At 47.1% G+C, this 16,545-nt stretch overlaps 1 protein-coding gene across 3 annotated transcripts in view; it reads left to right on the top strand.

Moving 5' to 3' along the window:
- Positions 1-2,508: 2,508 nt before the first annotated feature.
- u2af1 (U2 small nuclear RNA auxiliary factor 1) overlaps positions 2,509-16,545 on the top strand; it is a 65,706-nt gene continuing 51,669 nt past the window's right edge. For all 3 annotated transcript variants that reach the window (XM_041211842.1, XM_041211841.1, XM_041211839.1), the window contains exon 1: positions 2,509-2,620. In XM_041211842.1, the coding sequence (XP_041067776.1) occupies positions 2,577-2,620 (44 nt within the window). In that variant the 5' untranslated portion in view covers positions 2,509-2,576. The remainder of the gene's footprint in view (positions 2,621-16,545) is intronic.

Raw genomic sequence — 16,545 nt, 5'->3', positions numbered from 1 at the left:
TGGTCTCCTCCATTCATATATTTGAACATATGTTCCCCTGTAACTGTTGTGGATGCCCCTGAATCCACCTCCATTCGGATGGGTTTCTTGTTGACTTTAACTGTCACATAGATTGGCTCTGTTTTACCCATTTTTAAGTTGTATAGTGAGTAAATATCTGTATTTGTTTCTTCTGGTTCCTCTATTATGTGGATTTCATGTTTTCTACCTTTTTGCTTAAAGTTTTGTATTAATCTGTCTTTACAATATCCCATAATGTAACGATGGCAATAGAAACGCTGATTCTTTTAAATTATCATTTGCTTGCAGGCTGTCTGGTTCCATTTCTGTCATTATTATTATGGGTTTTCTCTGTTAAACCATTGCTTTTTGCTGGGCTAATAATGCAGCTGTCTCCTGCCTCTGGGTGGAGCCCTGCACTTCTGCGCCATTTCTAACTGGTGCTTCCCTCCCGACACGATGGACAGTGCCATTTTGTGCTCCCTTGATTGCTTCTGAATCCCTGACTGCGTCTCCATTGCGAGCACCAACTCCAGTGCCTTGCTGAAGTCTAAATTCGTTTCTGACAACAACCCTTTTTGGGTTGCCTTTTTGAATGGCGTCTTCATTAATCCCACACACTAATCGGTTTAAGGTGTCGTTTATCGATGTCCTGAGCTCACAGTACTCTGTCAGTTGTTTTAAGGCCACTACATAGCAAGCAACTGTCTCTCCAGGGACACAACACTTTGAATTAAATTTAAAACGCGTTGTTACCGAGGCTTTCGGCTGAAAGTGGTTTTTCACAAGATTTACCAACTTATCAAAGCTCTGGAATCTGGGGTGTTGGGTGCCGTTAGACTACGAATTAGGCCGTATGTTTTACTGCCACATGTCAATAAGAGGACTGCTTGTCTCTTCTCTTCCCCCGATATGTCGTTGGCTAAAAAGAACAACGTGAGGCGTTCAGTATAATGTGACCAGTCATCGGTGGTCTGATCAAACAGTTGAATGCAGCCAAACTGTGGCATACTGGAAGGAGATAACTCTGATGACTATGGTGAAGTCTGTACTTACAATTGCCTTGCAAGGTATAGCTGGTTTACTTCTGTTGAATTTTGCAGCTTTCTTTTGTGCCATCGACTGGTCGTGTTTTGCTTCGTCACCAGGTGTTAGGTTCCTTCTATCGGGTTGCTTTGCTAGCAAACGTGGTTGCATGCCTATCCACTAGTAAGTGAGTTGGTAAACAAGATACTGCAGATGCAGAGGCCAGTGTAAGATGAAGCACATGCTGTTTATTAACACAAGTAACAGAGTGCTAGCACAGTGTGTGCTTCTCCAACCAGCCCCTATTCTAAACTACTGATTAACAATGTAGCCCGCACTACACAGCAACTGGGTAATACAGTCACGTGGTCAATCTGCTCACATTCTCCTAAAGGTCCATTGCAGCTCAGGTCCCAGAGAGGGCAAACACCTAACGTCTCGGGTCCCGGCCTCAGGGCCCAGACCCCTGGGACCCAGACCCCAGGACCTAAACCCCCAGACACCTGGGACCTTGGTAGGAAGAATAGAGGCAGAGGCTATTTTCTGAATGGGGAGAGAATTCAGAAATCTGGAGTGCAAAGGGACTTGGGAGTCCTAGTCCAGGATTCTCTTAAGGTTAACTTGCAGGTTGAGTTGGTAGTTAGGAAGGCAAATGCAATGTTGGCATTTATTTTGAGAGGACTAGAATATAAAAGCAGGGATGTGTTGCTGAGGCTTTATAAGGCTCTGGTCAGACCACATTTAGAATACATGTGAGCAATTTTGGGCCCCTTATCCCAGGAAGGATGTGCTGGCCCTGGAGAGGGTCCAGAGGAGGTTCACGAGAACGATCCCAGGAATGAAAGGCTTAACATGTGAGGAGCGTTTGAGGACTCTGGGTCTATACTCGATGGAGTTTAGAAGGATGAGGGGGGATCTAATTGAAACTTACTGAATACTGAAAGGTCTGGATAGAGTGGACGTGGGGAAGATGTTTCCATTAGTAGGAGAGACTAGGACCCAAGGGCACAGCCTCAGAGTAAAGGGAAGACCTTTTAGAACAGAGTTGAGGAGAAACTTCTTTAGCCAGAGAGTGGTGAATCTATGGAATTGATTGCCACAGAAGGCTGTGGAGGCCAGGTCACTGAGGGTATTTATTGATTGGTAAAAGGATCAAAGGTTACGGGGAGAATGGGGTTGAGAAACTTATCAGCCATGATTGAATGGCAGAGCAGACTTGATGGGCCGAATGGCCTAATTTCTGCTCCTATGTCTTATGGCCCCCGGGACCTAAACGCCCAGCACCCCCAGGACCCAGGCCCTTGGGACCCAGGCCCTCAGGACCCGCTTTACTGACCAATCACCTCCTCTCTGGACAATCAGCCCAAAGGTGGGACCACCCTGGTCGTTATGGAGACGCTGCCAGGTCACGTGCAATCTTCCCGCCTCGCCGCTAGCGAGCATGTGACCCGCAACCGCCTGCTGGGGTTTTGTGTGTGACGTTTACACAGGAAGCGGTGACATTCACACAGGAAGCGGTGACGTCACGCGCGGGCCGAGTGGGACTGAAGATGGCGGAGTATCTGGCCTCGATTTTCGGCACCGAAAAGGACAAGTGAGTGCGGCTGGGAAGCGGCGATGGGAAGGCCGCCCGTCTGCCTGCTTTATTCCCGGGAGGAAGGCGGGGCGGGAGAGAGATGGGCGCAGAATCCCGGGGCCTACCGGACGTGGCGCAGAGGCTGCTCGGGGGCTCATATCTCGGGCACAATGGATCCCAGGCCTGGGCCTTGATGGCCGCCTCCACCCGCTCTGGGCCGGGCTCTCACAACTCAACACGCACGGCCTCTGATCGCACGGAGTTTCCCTCGCCGTCCCGGGCACAACTTGGGGTGGGGGGGTGGTCGTGGAGAGGGGGGATGGGGCGGGGGGGTGGTCGTGGGGAGGGGAGATGGGGTGGGGGGGGTGGTCGTGGGGAGGGGAGATGGGGTGGGGGGGGTGGTCGTGGGGAGGGGAGATGGGGTGGGGGGGGTGGTCGTGGGGAGGGGAGATGGGGTGGGGGGGGTGGTCGTGGGGAGGGGAGATGGGGTGGGGGGGGGTGGTCGTGGGGAGGGGAGATGGGGTGGGGGGGGGTGGTCGTGGGGAGGGGAGATGGGGTGGGGGGGGGTGGTCGTGGGGAGGGGAGATGGGGTGGGGGGGGTGGTCGTGGGGAGGGGAGATGGGGTGGGGGGGGTGGTCGTGGGGAGGGGAGATGGGGTGGGGGGGGGTGGTCGTGGGGAGGGGAGATGGGGTGGGGGGGGTGGTCGTGGGGAGGGGAGATGGGGTGGGGGGGGGTGGTCGTGGGGAGGGGAGATGGGGTGGGGGGGGTGGTCGTGGGGAGGGGAGATGGGGTGGGGGGGGGTGGTCGTGGGGAGGGGAGATGGGGTGGGGGGGGGTGGTCGTGGGGAGGGGAGATGGGGTGGGGGGGGGTGGTCGTGGGGAGGGGAGATGGGGTGGGGGGGGTGGTCGTGGGGAGGGGAGATGGGGTGGGGGGGGGTGGTCGTGGGGAGGGGAGATGGGGTGGGGGGGGTGGTCGTGGGGAGGGGAGATGGGGTGGGGGGGGTGGTCGTGGGGAGGGGAGATGGGGTGGGGGGGGGGTGGTCGTGGGGAGGGGAGATGGGGTGGGGGGGGTGGTCGTGGGGAGGGGAGATGGGGTGGGGGTGGTGGTCGTGGGGAGGGGAGATGGGGTGGGGGTGGTGGTCGTGGGGAGGGGAGATGGGGTGGGGGGGTGGTCATGCGGAGTGGAGATGGGGTGGGGGGGGTGGTCGTGGGGAGGGGAGATGGGGTGGGGGGGCGTGGTCGTGGGGGGGTGGGGAGGGTGGTCGTGGGGAGGGGAGATGGGGCGGGGAGGGTGGTTGGGGGGAGGGGGTGGGGGGGCTAGTCATGGGGGTGGGGGGGCTGGCCATGGGGGTGGGGGGTGGTCATGGGGAGGGAGGATGGGGTGGGGGAGGGAGGATGGGGAGGGGGTGGTCATGGGGTGGGGGAGGGAGGATGGGGAGGGGGTGGTCATGGGGAAGGGGGAGTGGTCGAGGGGGAGGGGGGTGGTCGTTGGGGGAGGGGGGGTGGTCATTGGGGGAGGGGGAGGGGGTGGTTGGGGGGAGGGGGTTGTTCGGGGGGAAGGGGTGTGGTCGTTGGGGGAGGGGGAGGGGGTGGTCGTTGGGGGAGGGGGGAGGGATGGTGGTCGGGGGGAGGGGAGGGGGGTGGGGGAGGGGGTGGTCGTGGGGTGGGGGAGGGGCGGTGGTCGTGGGGTGGGGGAGGCGGTGGTCGTGGGGTGGGGGAGGGAGGTGGTCGTGGGGTGGGGGAGGGAGGTGGTCGTGGGGTGGGGGATGGGGTGGGGGGGGTGGTTGTGGGGAGGGGGAATGGGGTGGGGGTTGGTCGGAGGGGTGGTCGGGGGAGGGGGGTGGGGGGTTGGGAGAGGGGAGGGGGAATGGGGTGGGGCTGTGAGTGGTCGTGGGGAGGGGGGGTTGGGGTTTGGGGGTGGTCGTGGGGATGAGGGGTTGGGGGGTGGTCGTGGGGATGAGGGGTTGGGGTGCGGGATTTGGGAGAGGGGAAGGGGGAAGGGGTGGGGTGTTAGGAGGTGAGATTGGGAGGGGGGGTGCGGGAGGGGGCTGGGTGGCCTTCTGCCTCTCTCAAGGCTTTCGATTTATTGAGAATTCTCAGCGGGGAAACCTGAGAATGTTTCCTTTCACTGTGTTGTGATCTGGAATGTGTTGTCTGAAATGACGGTGGAAACATTCAATAACTTCCAAAAGTAATGGGATAAATACATCAAGGAGAATAAATTACAGGCCTACGTGAATAGAGCCGGAGTGTGAGATGAATTGGAGAGGTCATTCAGAAAACTAGCATTGCCACAATGGGCCAAAAGCCTCTCACTGTGCTGTACAATTCTGTAACTGCTATTTCTAGAAGCAAGATCCTTTATGTTTGAGACAATGTTACAGTACTGACTAATCACTTAGAAGGAATCACAGCAGCCAATTAGTGCTTAATGATGTCCCATAATAAACCATGTTAAACAATCCTTTTGAATATTGTGGGCTTAATGTTTGTGCAGTGTTGGGTACAGTATCATATTGTCGCTTTGCAAGTACAAACATCTAGAAGCCTGAACTAATTATCTAGAGATGTGTTCAAATCCCAGCAGCATAACTGGGGAATTTTAAATTCAGTTAATAAACTAGTATGAATAACGGTGACCGTTGAACTACTATTTGTTAAAAACCCATCTGATTACTAATGTCCCTTTGGTATGGGAATCTGCTGCTCTTCTATGACCTGGCCTGTGTGTGGCCTCAGACCCACAACAATGTAGTTGACTCTTGATTGTCCTCTGAAGTGGCCTAGAAAGTGATTCAGTTGCAAACATGCAAACCCTACTCTCCCATGAATTGAGCAAGAATCAAGGCTATTAGTATTAAACTCATGAGTTGCTATTTTGTTCAAATATAAATCAGTATAGATTGACATAAAAACAAAATGCTTGCCTGTTGTTAGCATTTTTGAGATACTTTGCCTTTCCAGGGTAATTTGAGGTAGACTGGGCACTTGTCAGGTCCAAAGGTTTAGTACATAGGCTGCGCTTCCCAATGATTGGGGAAGGTGGTGGTGTAATGTCAGTGGACTAGTAATCCAGGGGCCCAGATGAATGCTCTGGGTTCAAATCCCATCATAGTAGCTGGTGGAATTTAAATGTAATTAAAATTTTTTTTTAAACTAGAAGTATAAGGGCAGCAGACACATGGGAACACCACTACCTGCAAGTTCCCCTGCAAGACACTCACCATCCTGACTTGGAAATATATCGCCGTTCCTTCATTGTTGCTGGGTCAAAATCCTGGAAATCCCTTCCGAAAAGCACTAGACCATATGGACTGCAACGGTTCAAGAATGTAGCTCACTACCACCACCTTGAGGGCAATTAGGGATGGGCAATAAATGTTGGCCCAGCCAGCAATGCCTAAATAGCCAAGTGGTTATGGTACTGGGTTTGTAACCCCAAGATCAAGAGTTCAAATCTCACAATGGCAAACTATGAAACTATGTAACTTCATCTGAAACAGATGGAAACGGGTTTGTACTTGAAAGAGTTACATCCCAAGAATGAATAAATAAAAGCATATTCCTCCGGCTGTTTTGTAATAGACAGAATACAAGCCATTACCAACAGTAATTGAAGCAATATCTCCGGCAGCATATCCCAATGTTGCAGGAAGAGAAGCTAACCCTGCACCGTCTACCTCTAACTCTCTTTTCCTGGTCCTGCACACTGACCACCAACTGGCGTTTGAACTGGCAATGCAACAACAGGTTAATGGGTAGGTCAATAGAGGTTCAGTGGCAGATATTTAAAGGGATATTTCAGAATACACAGAATATATACATTCCAGTGAGAGAGAATAATTCCAAGGAGAGGGCCCACCATCCATGGTTAACTAAAAAGTTAAAGACAGTATCAAACTTAAAAGAAAAAGCATATAATTACGCAAAGACAAGTGGCAGGTCAGAAGATTGGAAAGAATATAAAGAACAGCAAAGAATGACAAAAAGGTTAATAAGGAGGGAAAAATTAGAGTATGAGAGAAAGCTAGCTAGTAATATAAAGACGGATAGTAAGAGTTTCTGTAGATGTTTAAATAAGAAAAGAGTTAACGTGAGCGTTGGTCCTATAGATTGTGTGTCTGGGTAATTGGTAATGGAAAGTAGGGAGATGGTGGACAAATTAAACAGGTATTTTGCTTTGGTCTGCACTGTGGATGACACAAGTAACATCCTGGAAATAGCTGTAAATCAGGAATTGGAAGGGAGGGAGGAACTCGGAAAAATTCAATCACCAGGGAAGTGGTACTGAGCTAATTGTTGGGGCTGCCGGCTGACAAATCCCCAGCTCCAGTAGACTTCACCCTAAGGTCTTGAAAGAAGTGACGAGTGAGATAGTTAATTTCAATTCCCTAGATTTGGGAAGGTTCCATTAGATTGGAAATGGCAAATATACCCACTTTATTCAAAAAGGGAAGGAGACAAAAAGCAGGAAATTACAGGCCAGTTAGCCTAACATCTGTCATAGGGAAAATGTTAGAAGCTATTATTTAAAATGTTATAGCAGGGCACTTAGAAAAATTCAAGACAATCAGGCAGAGTCAACATGGTTTTGTAAAAGGGAAATCATGTTTAACCAATTTATTGGAGTTCTTTGGAATAGTCACATGGTGTGGATAAAGGTGGGTGTACTGTACTTAGATTTCCAGAAGGCATTTGATAAAGTGCCATATCAAAGGTTATTGCAGAAAATAAAAGCTCATGGTGTAGGGGGTAACATATTGGCATGGATAGAAGATTGGCTGGCTAACAGGAAGCAGGGAGTTGGCATAAATGGGTCCTTTCTGGTTGGCAGGATGTGATGAGTGGTGTGCCACAGGGATCAGTGCCAGGCCTGAACTTATTACAATTTATATAAAGGACTTGGACGAAGGGACTGAAGGAATGGTGGCTAAATTTGCTGAGAGCACAAAGATAGGTAGGAAAGTAAATTGTGAAGATAACGTAAGGAGGCTATGAAGTTTCATAGGATAAGCGAATGGGCAAAGATCTGGCAAATGGAGTTCAATGTGGGCAAATGTATAATCATTAATTTTGGCAGGAAGAATGAAAATGAAGCTTGTTATGTAAATGGTGAGAACTTGCAGAGCTCTGAGATTCAGAGGGACCTGGAAATCATGGTGCATGAAGCACAGAAGGTTAGTAAGCAGGTAGAGCAGGTAATTAGGAAATCTAATAGAATGTTAGGGAGGCTATGCTTCAGTTGTGCAGGGCATCTGGAATATTGTGTACAGTACTGGTCTCCTTATTTAAAGAAAGATGTAAATGTATTAGAAGCAGTTGAGTGCAGGTTTACTGGACTAATACCAGAAATGGGCAGGTTGTCTTATGAGGAAAGGCTGGACAGGTTAGGCTTGTATCCATTGGAATGAGAAGGATAAGAGGTGACTTAATATAAACTTTTGAGATTCTGAGGGGTCTTGACAAGGTGGATCTGAAGAGAATGTTTCCTCTTGTGGGAGAATCTGGAACTATGGGTCACTGTTTAAAAATAAGTGATCACCCATTTTTTCTGAGGGTTGTGAGTCTTTGAAACTCTCTTCCTCAAAAGGCGGTGGAAGCAGAGTCTTTGAACATTTTTAAGGCAGAACTAGATATATTCTTGATTAACAAGGGCGTGAAAGGTTATCGGGGTAGGCAGGAATGTGAGATTGAGATTACAATCAGATCAGCCATGATCTTATTGAATGGCAGAGCAGGCTTGAGGGGCTGAGTGGCCTCCTCCTGCTCCTAATGTATGTATGTAAATGCTTGTTGACCCTTGTTAACCAAAAGTGTTAATGTATATGGGGTGAAGGCTGGTATGTGGAATTAAGTCATAGATCAGCAATGATCTCATCGAATGGAGAAATGGGCACAACGGCCTCCTCCTGTTCCTATGTGACTGGAAGTTCAGCTCAGATTCAGGTCGGATGTTATGATTGTGAATAGCCAGATGTATCCAGGAAGAGGGATGGAGTCCGTGGCTGGTAATAGAGGCAGACTGAAGACAATAGCTTCAGTCTTTCCCGTATTTAATTGAGGAAATTTCTGCTGTTCTGGTACTGCATGTCAGGGAAGCAGTATGACAAATCATAGGTGGTGGAGGGTTAGTAGGATTGAAAAAGACATGGAGAGCTGTCTTTAACTCTTGTTCGATCAGATGGCAATTGTTTCCAATGCATTTATGAAGCATTTCTTACAGCCTGAGGACATCCTGAATCTCTCCATGGTGTTTTTGAAGCATAGTGAAAATCATTTTTTAAATCTAATCTATGAATTTATTCTGCAAATTGAACGTTCCATCAATGCTTCTGCCTTTTATAGCTCAGTTTAAACAATGTAACCGTGACTAGGACAGGACAAACTGCTCTTATCTCTTCAATACAAAGGGAAGTTTCTCCTTCTGATGTAACTCTTGCTGTAAGGAGGCAAAACCACTTTCCGTTTGATTTTTGTTGCCTAAGTCACATCAGAACATTTAAACCTTTGGTGAGAGAAAGCCAGTAACCAGAGCCATTGAATTTTGGAACCCTCACTCTTAGTAGTGAAACACTTGCACCCACTTCCTGTCACCCCACAGCAGGGCAGCAATATCTTGTAGACCATGGGTGGTGATGGTGTGGTGGTATTGTCGCTGGGCTAGTAATCTAGAGACCCAAGGTAAAGCTCCGGGGACCCAGGTTCGAATCCCACCACAACAGATGGTGGAATTTGAATTCAATAAAAATCTGGAATTAAAAGTCTAACAATGACCATGAAACCATTGTCTGATTGTAAAAACCCATCTAGTTCACTAATGCCCTTTAGGGAAGGAAATCTGCCGTCCTTACCTGGTCTGGCCTACATGTGACTCCAGACCCACCGCAATGTGGTGACTCTTAAATGCCCTCTGAAATGGGCAACTGGGGATCGGTAATAAATGCTGGCCAAGCCAGCGACGCCAACGAATAAAAAAAACAGATGTAGTTGGGTGTGAGTATTGGTCACCGCCGCTCCTCTTCCTGGGCTGCATTGTTCTGCAGTGCTTCATGAAATCGATTAACAAGCATTGACATCTCTTAAATCTCCCATATATTGAAATTTATGTAGGAGAGCTGAGAGGTCCTGAACGGTGCAATTTGTTGTACACAATATCAGGCCACTTGGGGACAGCTTTCGGGAGTGTGCAATAGAGAAGCAACATTTAATGCAGACTACTGCCAGTGCTACTCTCATGATAGCGTCCATACTTATGTTGAGGAGCAGTTGCTCGATAGTCCAATCTCCTGTCCCTGTCTTTGCAAGAGCACTGGTTTCAGATACCCAGCTTGAGCATTAGAAAAGACTGGCAGCTAACATAAAAGGGAATCTAAAAGTCTTCCATTGTATATAAATAATAGAGGTGGTAAAAGGAGGAGTAGGCTCGATTAGATTGAAAGGTCTACGCATGGAGACAGAGGGCACGACTGAAGTACTAAATGAATACTCTTTTTTTATTCATGGGATGTGGGCATCGCTGGCTGGGCCAGCATTTATTGCCCATCCAAATTGCCCTTGGAAAGGTGGTGGTGAGTTGCCGCCTTTTAGGCACACCCACAGTGCTGTTAGGAAGGGAGTTCCAGGATTTTGATCCAGTGACAGTGAAAGAGCGGCGATATATTTCCAAGTCAGGTTGGTGAGTGGCTTGGAGGGGAACTTGCAGGTGGTGGTGTTCCCATCTATCTGCTGCCCTTGTCCTTCTAGATGGTAGTGGTCGTGGTTTTGGAAGGTGCTGTCTAAGGAGCCTTGGTGAGTTCCTGCAGTGCATCTTGTAGATAGTACACACTGCTTCTACTGTGCATCGGTGGTGGAGGGAGTGAATGTTTGTGGATGTGGTGCCAATCAAGTGGATGGCTTTGTTCTGGATGGCGTCAAGCTTCTTAGGTGTTATTAGAGTTGTACTCATCCAGGCAAGTGGGGAGTATTCCATCACACTCCTGACTTATGCTTTGTAGATGGTGGACAGGCTTTGGGGAGTCAGGAGGTGAGTTACTTGCCACAGGATTCCTAGCCTCTGACCTGCTCTTGTAGCCAAAGTATTTATATGGCTAGTCCAGTTCAGTTTCTGGTCAATGGTAACCCCCAGGATGTTGATCGTGGGGCATTCAGTGATGGTAATGCCATTGAACATCAAGGGACCAATGTTAAATTCTCTCTACTTGGAGATGATCATTGCCTGGCACATGTGTTGTGTGAATGTTACTTGCCACTTGTCAGCCCAAGCCTGGATGTTGTCCAGGACTTGTTGCATTTGGACATGGACTGTTTCAGTATCTGAGCAGTCGCGAATGGTGCTGACCATTGTGCAATCATCAGTGAACATCCCCACTTCTGACCTTATGATGGAAGGAAGGTCATTGATGAAGTAGCTGAAGATGGTTGGGCTGAGGAACTCCTGCAGTGATGTCCTGGAGCTGAGATGACTGACCTCCAACAACCGCAACCACTTCCTTTGCGCTAGGTCTGACTCCAGCCAGCAGAGAATTTTCCCCCTGATTCCCATTGACTCCAGTTTTTGCTTGGGCTCCTTGATGCCACACTCAGTCAAATGCTGCCTTGATGTCAAGGGCAGTCACTCTCACCTCACCTCAGGAGTTCAGCTCTTTTGTCCATGTTTGAGCCAAGGCTGTAAAGAGGTCAGGAGCTGAGAGGTCCTGGCGGAACCCAAACTGAGCGTCAGTGAGCAGATAATGGGGATTCTGTAGATGTAGTATATCTGGATTTCCAGAAGGCCTTTGATAAGGTGTCACACAAAAGATTAATACACAAGATAAGATCACACGGAGTTAGGGGTAATATATTAGCTTGGGTAGAAGATTGGCTAACCAACAGAAAGCAGAGGTTCGGAATAAATGGGTCTTTTTCTAGATGGCAAGCTGTAACTAGTGAGGTGCCACAAGCTTCGGTCCTTGGGCCCCAACTATTTACAATCTGTATTAATGACTTGGATTCAGGGATAGAAGGTACTATAGCTAAATTTGCAGATGACACCAAAATAGGTGGGAAAGTAAGTTGCTATGAAGAAGTAAGAAATTTACAAATGGCTGTGGACAGGTTAGGTGAATGGGCCAAAATTTGGCAGATGGGGTTTAACGTGGATAAGTTTGAGGTTATCCATTTTGGCCAGAAGAATAAAAAGGCGACTTATTATTTAAATGGAGAGAAACTTCAGTATGCTTCAGTGCAGAGGGTTCTGGGTGTCCTTGTGCATGAATCGCTGAAAGCTAGTATGCAGGTACAGCAGGTAATAAGGAAGGCAAATGGAATTTTTGCATTTATTGCTAAAAGAATAGAGTATAAAAATAGGGAAATGTTGCAACTGTACAAGGCATTGGTGAGGCCACAACTGGAGTACTGTGCACAGTTTTGGTCCCCTTACTTGATGAAGGATGTAGTTGCACTGGAGGTGGTTCAGAAGAGGTTCACTAGATTGATTCCAGAGATGCGGGGCTTGTCTTATGAGGAGAGATTGAGCAGTTTAGGCCTATACTCACTCGAGTTTAGAAGGATGAGAGGAGATCTAATTGAGGTACATAAGATGCTAAAGGGGATGGACAAAGTAGACGTGGAACGGATGTTTCCCCTTGTGGGGCATTCTAGAATGAGAGGTCTTAGGCTAAGGGGTGGTAGATTTAAATCAGAGATGAGGAGTTACTTTTCTCAAAGGGTCGTGAATCTGTGGAATTCACTACCTCAGAGTGCAGTGGATGCCGGAACACTGAATAAATTTAAGGAGATGAGAGATTTTTAATTAGTAACGGGTTGAAAGGTTATGGGGAGAGGGTGGGAAATTGGAGTTGAGGCCAAAATTAGATCAGCCATGATCGTATTGAATGGTGGGGCAGGCTCGAGGGGCTGAATTGCCTACTCCTGCTCCTAGTTCTTATGTTATTGCTAAGCAAGTGGTGCTTGAGAGAACTGTTGTGACCCATTCCGTCACTTTACTGATGATGGAGAATAGACTGATGGGCGGTAATTGGCCAGGTTGGATTTGTCCTGCTTTTTGTGTACAGGACATACCTGGGCAATTTCTCACATAGCCAGGTAGATGCAAGTGTTATAGCTGTATTGGAACAGCTTGGCTAGGGACGTGGCAAGTTCTGGAGCACAAGTCTTCAGTACTATTGCCATAATATTGTCAGGGCCCAGAGCCTTTGCAGTATCCGGTGCCTTCAGCCATTTCTTGATATCACGTGGAGTGAATTGATTTGGCTAAAGCCTGGCATCTGTGATGCTGGGGACCTCTGGAGGAGGAGGAGGCCTAGGTGGATCATCTGGAGATCTGTTGTCTGGTGGAGAAGGATCCAGAAACAACCAACTTTACATTTCTCAGGCATATATCTCCTGCATTTCAGTAGCCTCTGTGCAGCCAGTGCCATGTTTGGACCACTACCTGGTGTGGGTTGCACTCATTCCGTTCCGCACTCAGGTGAGCTTCACATACTGGCACTTTAACAACCTGCTGCTGGAGGATGAGCTCCATTGCTTCTGGGCAGCTGGAGAAGGAAGCAGAGAGGCATCCCTTCCTTGAGGCTATGGTAGAAGTGGCAAGGCTCACATCCACGTTTTCTGTCAGGAGTACGTGAGGGGGTCGACTATGTGGTGGAAATGGAGGGTAGAGAGGTACTTGACCTGAGTGCCATCTCGGTCATGCTGTTAAGAAATTGTACAGAGAGAAGGGTATGCTGAGGGAGCAGCAGCTTGTCGGCTCCTGGGGCATGCCCCTGAGGTTGTGGATCCAGTTCCTTCAGGACCTGGACTGGCTCTCACTTCTACTCACTGGATAAAAGGCAGGAAGTCCATAAGCAGCTCCTTACGCTGTTGGCTAATGACGGATCCCTCGCCTCTGATCTGGAGGGCATCGGGACTCAGACCCCAGCCTATTATGGTGCGCTTTTCTCCCTTCCTGAAACAGTTTCTTGGTCCTCCTTTGCTGGATTCTAAATTACTCCCAATCCTTAGGCTTACCACTTTTTGGCAACCTTATAGGCCACTTGATTTAATGCATTTAACTTCTTTCATTAACCACAGTTGATTTACCTTCCCCTTTGGGTGTTTGTAGCTTAGAAGAATATTTTCCTATTGTAGACTGTAATATTTATTTAAATACTAGCCATTCCCTGGCTACTATCATTACCACTTGCTGCGTAAAAAAGTTCTTCCTGGCAAATGAGGTTACAGGATAGGTCAATAGAGATGCAATGGTAGATGTTTAAGAGGATATTTTAGAGTACGTAATAGATACATTCCAACGAGAAAGAAGAATTCCAAGGGGAGGGCTTACCATCTCTGGTTAACTAAAAAAGTTAGATAGTATCAAACTTTAAGAAAAAGCGTATAATTGTGCAAAGACGGCTGGGGCCTGAAGATTGGGCAGAATATAAAAAACAGCAAAGAATAAAACCAAAAGATGTAGGAACAGAAGTTGGCCATTCAGCCCATTGAGTCTGCTCTGCCATTCAATGAGATCATGGCTGATCTGATAATCTACTTTCCTGCCTTTTCCCCATAACCCTTGACTCCCTTACTGATTAAAATCTATCTCAGCCTTGAATATACTTAATGACCCAGCCTCTACAGCCCTCTGTGATAAAGAATTCCACAGGTTAACTACCCTCAGAGAAGAAATTCTTCCTCATCTCTGTCTTAAATGGGTGACACCTTACTCTGAGATTATGCCCTCTGTCCCACAAGGGGAAACAACCTCTCAGCATCTACCCTGTCAAACCTCCTAAGAATCTTTTATGTCTCAATAATTTTGCATCTGATTCTTCTAAACTCCAATAAGTACAGGCCCAACCTACTCAACCTCTCCTCAAAAGAAAACCCCTCCATACCAGGGATCAACATAGTGAACCTTCTCTGTGCTAATACATCTATCCTTAGATAAGGGGGCCAAAACTGTTCTCGGTGTGGTCTAACTATTGCCTTTTATAGTTTTAGCAAGACTTCCCTATTTTTATACTCCATTCCCTCTGAAATAAAGGCCAACATTCCATTTGCCTTTCTTATTACCTGTTGAACTTATATGCTAGCTTTTTGGGATTCATGCACAAGGACTTCCAAATCCCTCTGTGCTGCAGCTTTCTGCAGTCTTTCTCCATTTAAATAATATTCAGCTCCTCTATTCTTCCTGCCAAAGTGCATAACCTCTCATTTTCCCACATTATATTCCATCTGCCAAGTTTTTGCCCACTCATTTAACCTGTCTATGTCTCTCTGTAGACTCTGTGTCACCCTAACCACTTGCCTCCCCACCTGTTTTTGTGCCATTGGCAAACTTGGCGATAGTACATTCATTCCCCTCATCCAAGTCATTAATATATATTGTAAATAATTGTGGCCCCAGCACTGATCCCTGTGGCACTCCACTAGTTACAGGTTGCCATCATGAAAATGCACCCCTTATCTCAACTCTGTCTTCGCTTAGCTAGCTAATCCTCTATCCATGCTAATATGCTACCCCCAACACCGTGGGCTGTTATCTTATTAAGTGGCCTTATGTGCGGTACCTTATCGAATGTCTTTTGGAAATCTAAATATATTACGTCTACTGGTTCCCCTTTATCTATCCTGCTTGTTATCACCATAAAGAATTCTAATCAATTTATCAGGCATGATTTCCCCTTCATGAAGCCATGCTGAACTCTGCTTGATTATATTATGCATTTCTAAATGCTCTGCTGTTATATCCTTTATAATAGACACTAACAATTTGACTAAAAGATTAATAAGGAGGGAAAAATTTAGAGTACGAGAGAAGGCTGGCTAGAAATATAATGACAGTAAGAGTTTGTATAGATGTTTTAAAAAGGGATGCATTAACAAAGTGTTGTTCTGATAAGTGAGGCTGGGAAATAAGAATGGAAAAGGAGGAGATGGCAGAGGAATTGAACAGGTATTTTGTCTTGGTCTTCACTTAGAGGATACAAGTTACATCCCAGAAATAGCTGTAAATCAGGAATTGGAAGGGAAGGAGAAACTCAGGAAAATTACAGTCACCAGGGAAGTGGTACTGAGCAAATTGTTGGAGCTGCGGGCTGACAAATCCCCAGATCCTGATGGACTTCATCTTAGGGCCTTAAAAGAAGTGGATAGTGAGATATTTGATGCATTGGTTTTAATTTTCCAAAATTCCCAAGATCTGGAGAAGGTTCCATCAAATTGGAAAATAGCAAAAAGGGAGGGAGGCAGAAAGTAGGAAACTACAGATCAGTTAGTTTAACATCTGCCATAGGAAAACTTTAGAAGCTGTTACTAAAGATGTTATAGCAGGGCACTTAGAAAAATTCAAAGTAATCAGGCAGAGTCAACATGGTTTTGTGAAAGGGAAATCATGTTTAACCAATTTATTGGAGTTCTTTGAGGAAGTAAAATGTCCTGTGGATACAGGGGAACTGGTGGATGTACTGTACTTAGATCACCAGAATCATTTGATAAGGTGCCACATCAAATAGATAGATAAGAAAGTAGGCTGTGAAGAGGAGATTAGGAGACTACAAAGGAATATAGACTGGTTAAATGAGTAGGCAAATATCTGGCAAGTGGAGTATAATGTGGGAAAATGTCCATTTTGGAAGAAAGAGTTAAAAAGCATATTATCTAAATGGTGAGAGATTCAGAGCTCAGGTGCCGAGGGATCTGGGTGTCCTGGTGCATGAATCACAAAAGGTTAGTATGCAGGTACAGCAAGTAATTAGGAAAGCTAATAGGATGTTACCATTTATTGTGAGGGGAATTGAATACAAAAGTAGGAATGTTATGCTTCAGTTATACAGGGTGTTGGTGAGACCACATCTGGAATACTGCATATAGTATTAGTCTCCTTAAGGAAGCAGTTCAGAGAAAGTTTAATAGACTAATACCTGGAATGGGTAGGTTTGCTTATGAGGGAAGATTGTACAG

This window comes from Carcharodon carcharias, chromosome 18, assembly GCF_017639515.1.
Source record: "Carcharodon carcharias isolate sCarCar2 chromosome 18, sCarCar2.pri, whole genome shotgun sequence".
NCBI lineage: Eukaryota > Metazoa > Chordata > Chondrichthyes > Lamniformes > Lamnidae > Carcharodon > Carcharodon carcharias.
This window is presented reverse-complemented; position numbering and strand designations above follow the sequence as displayed.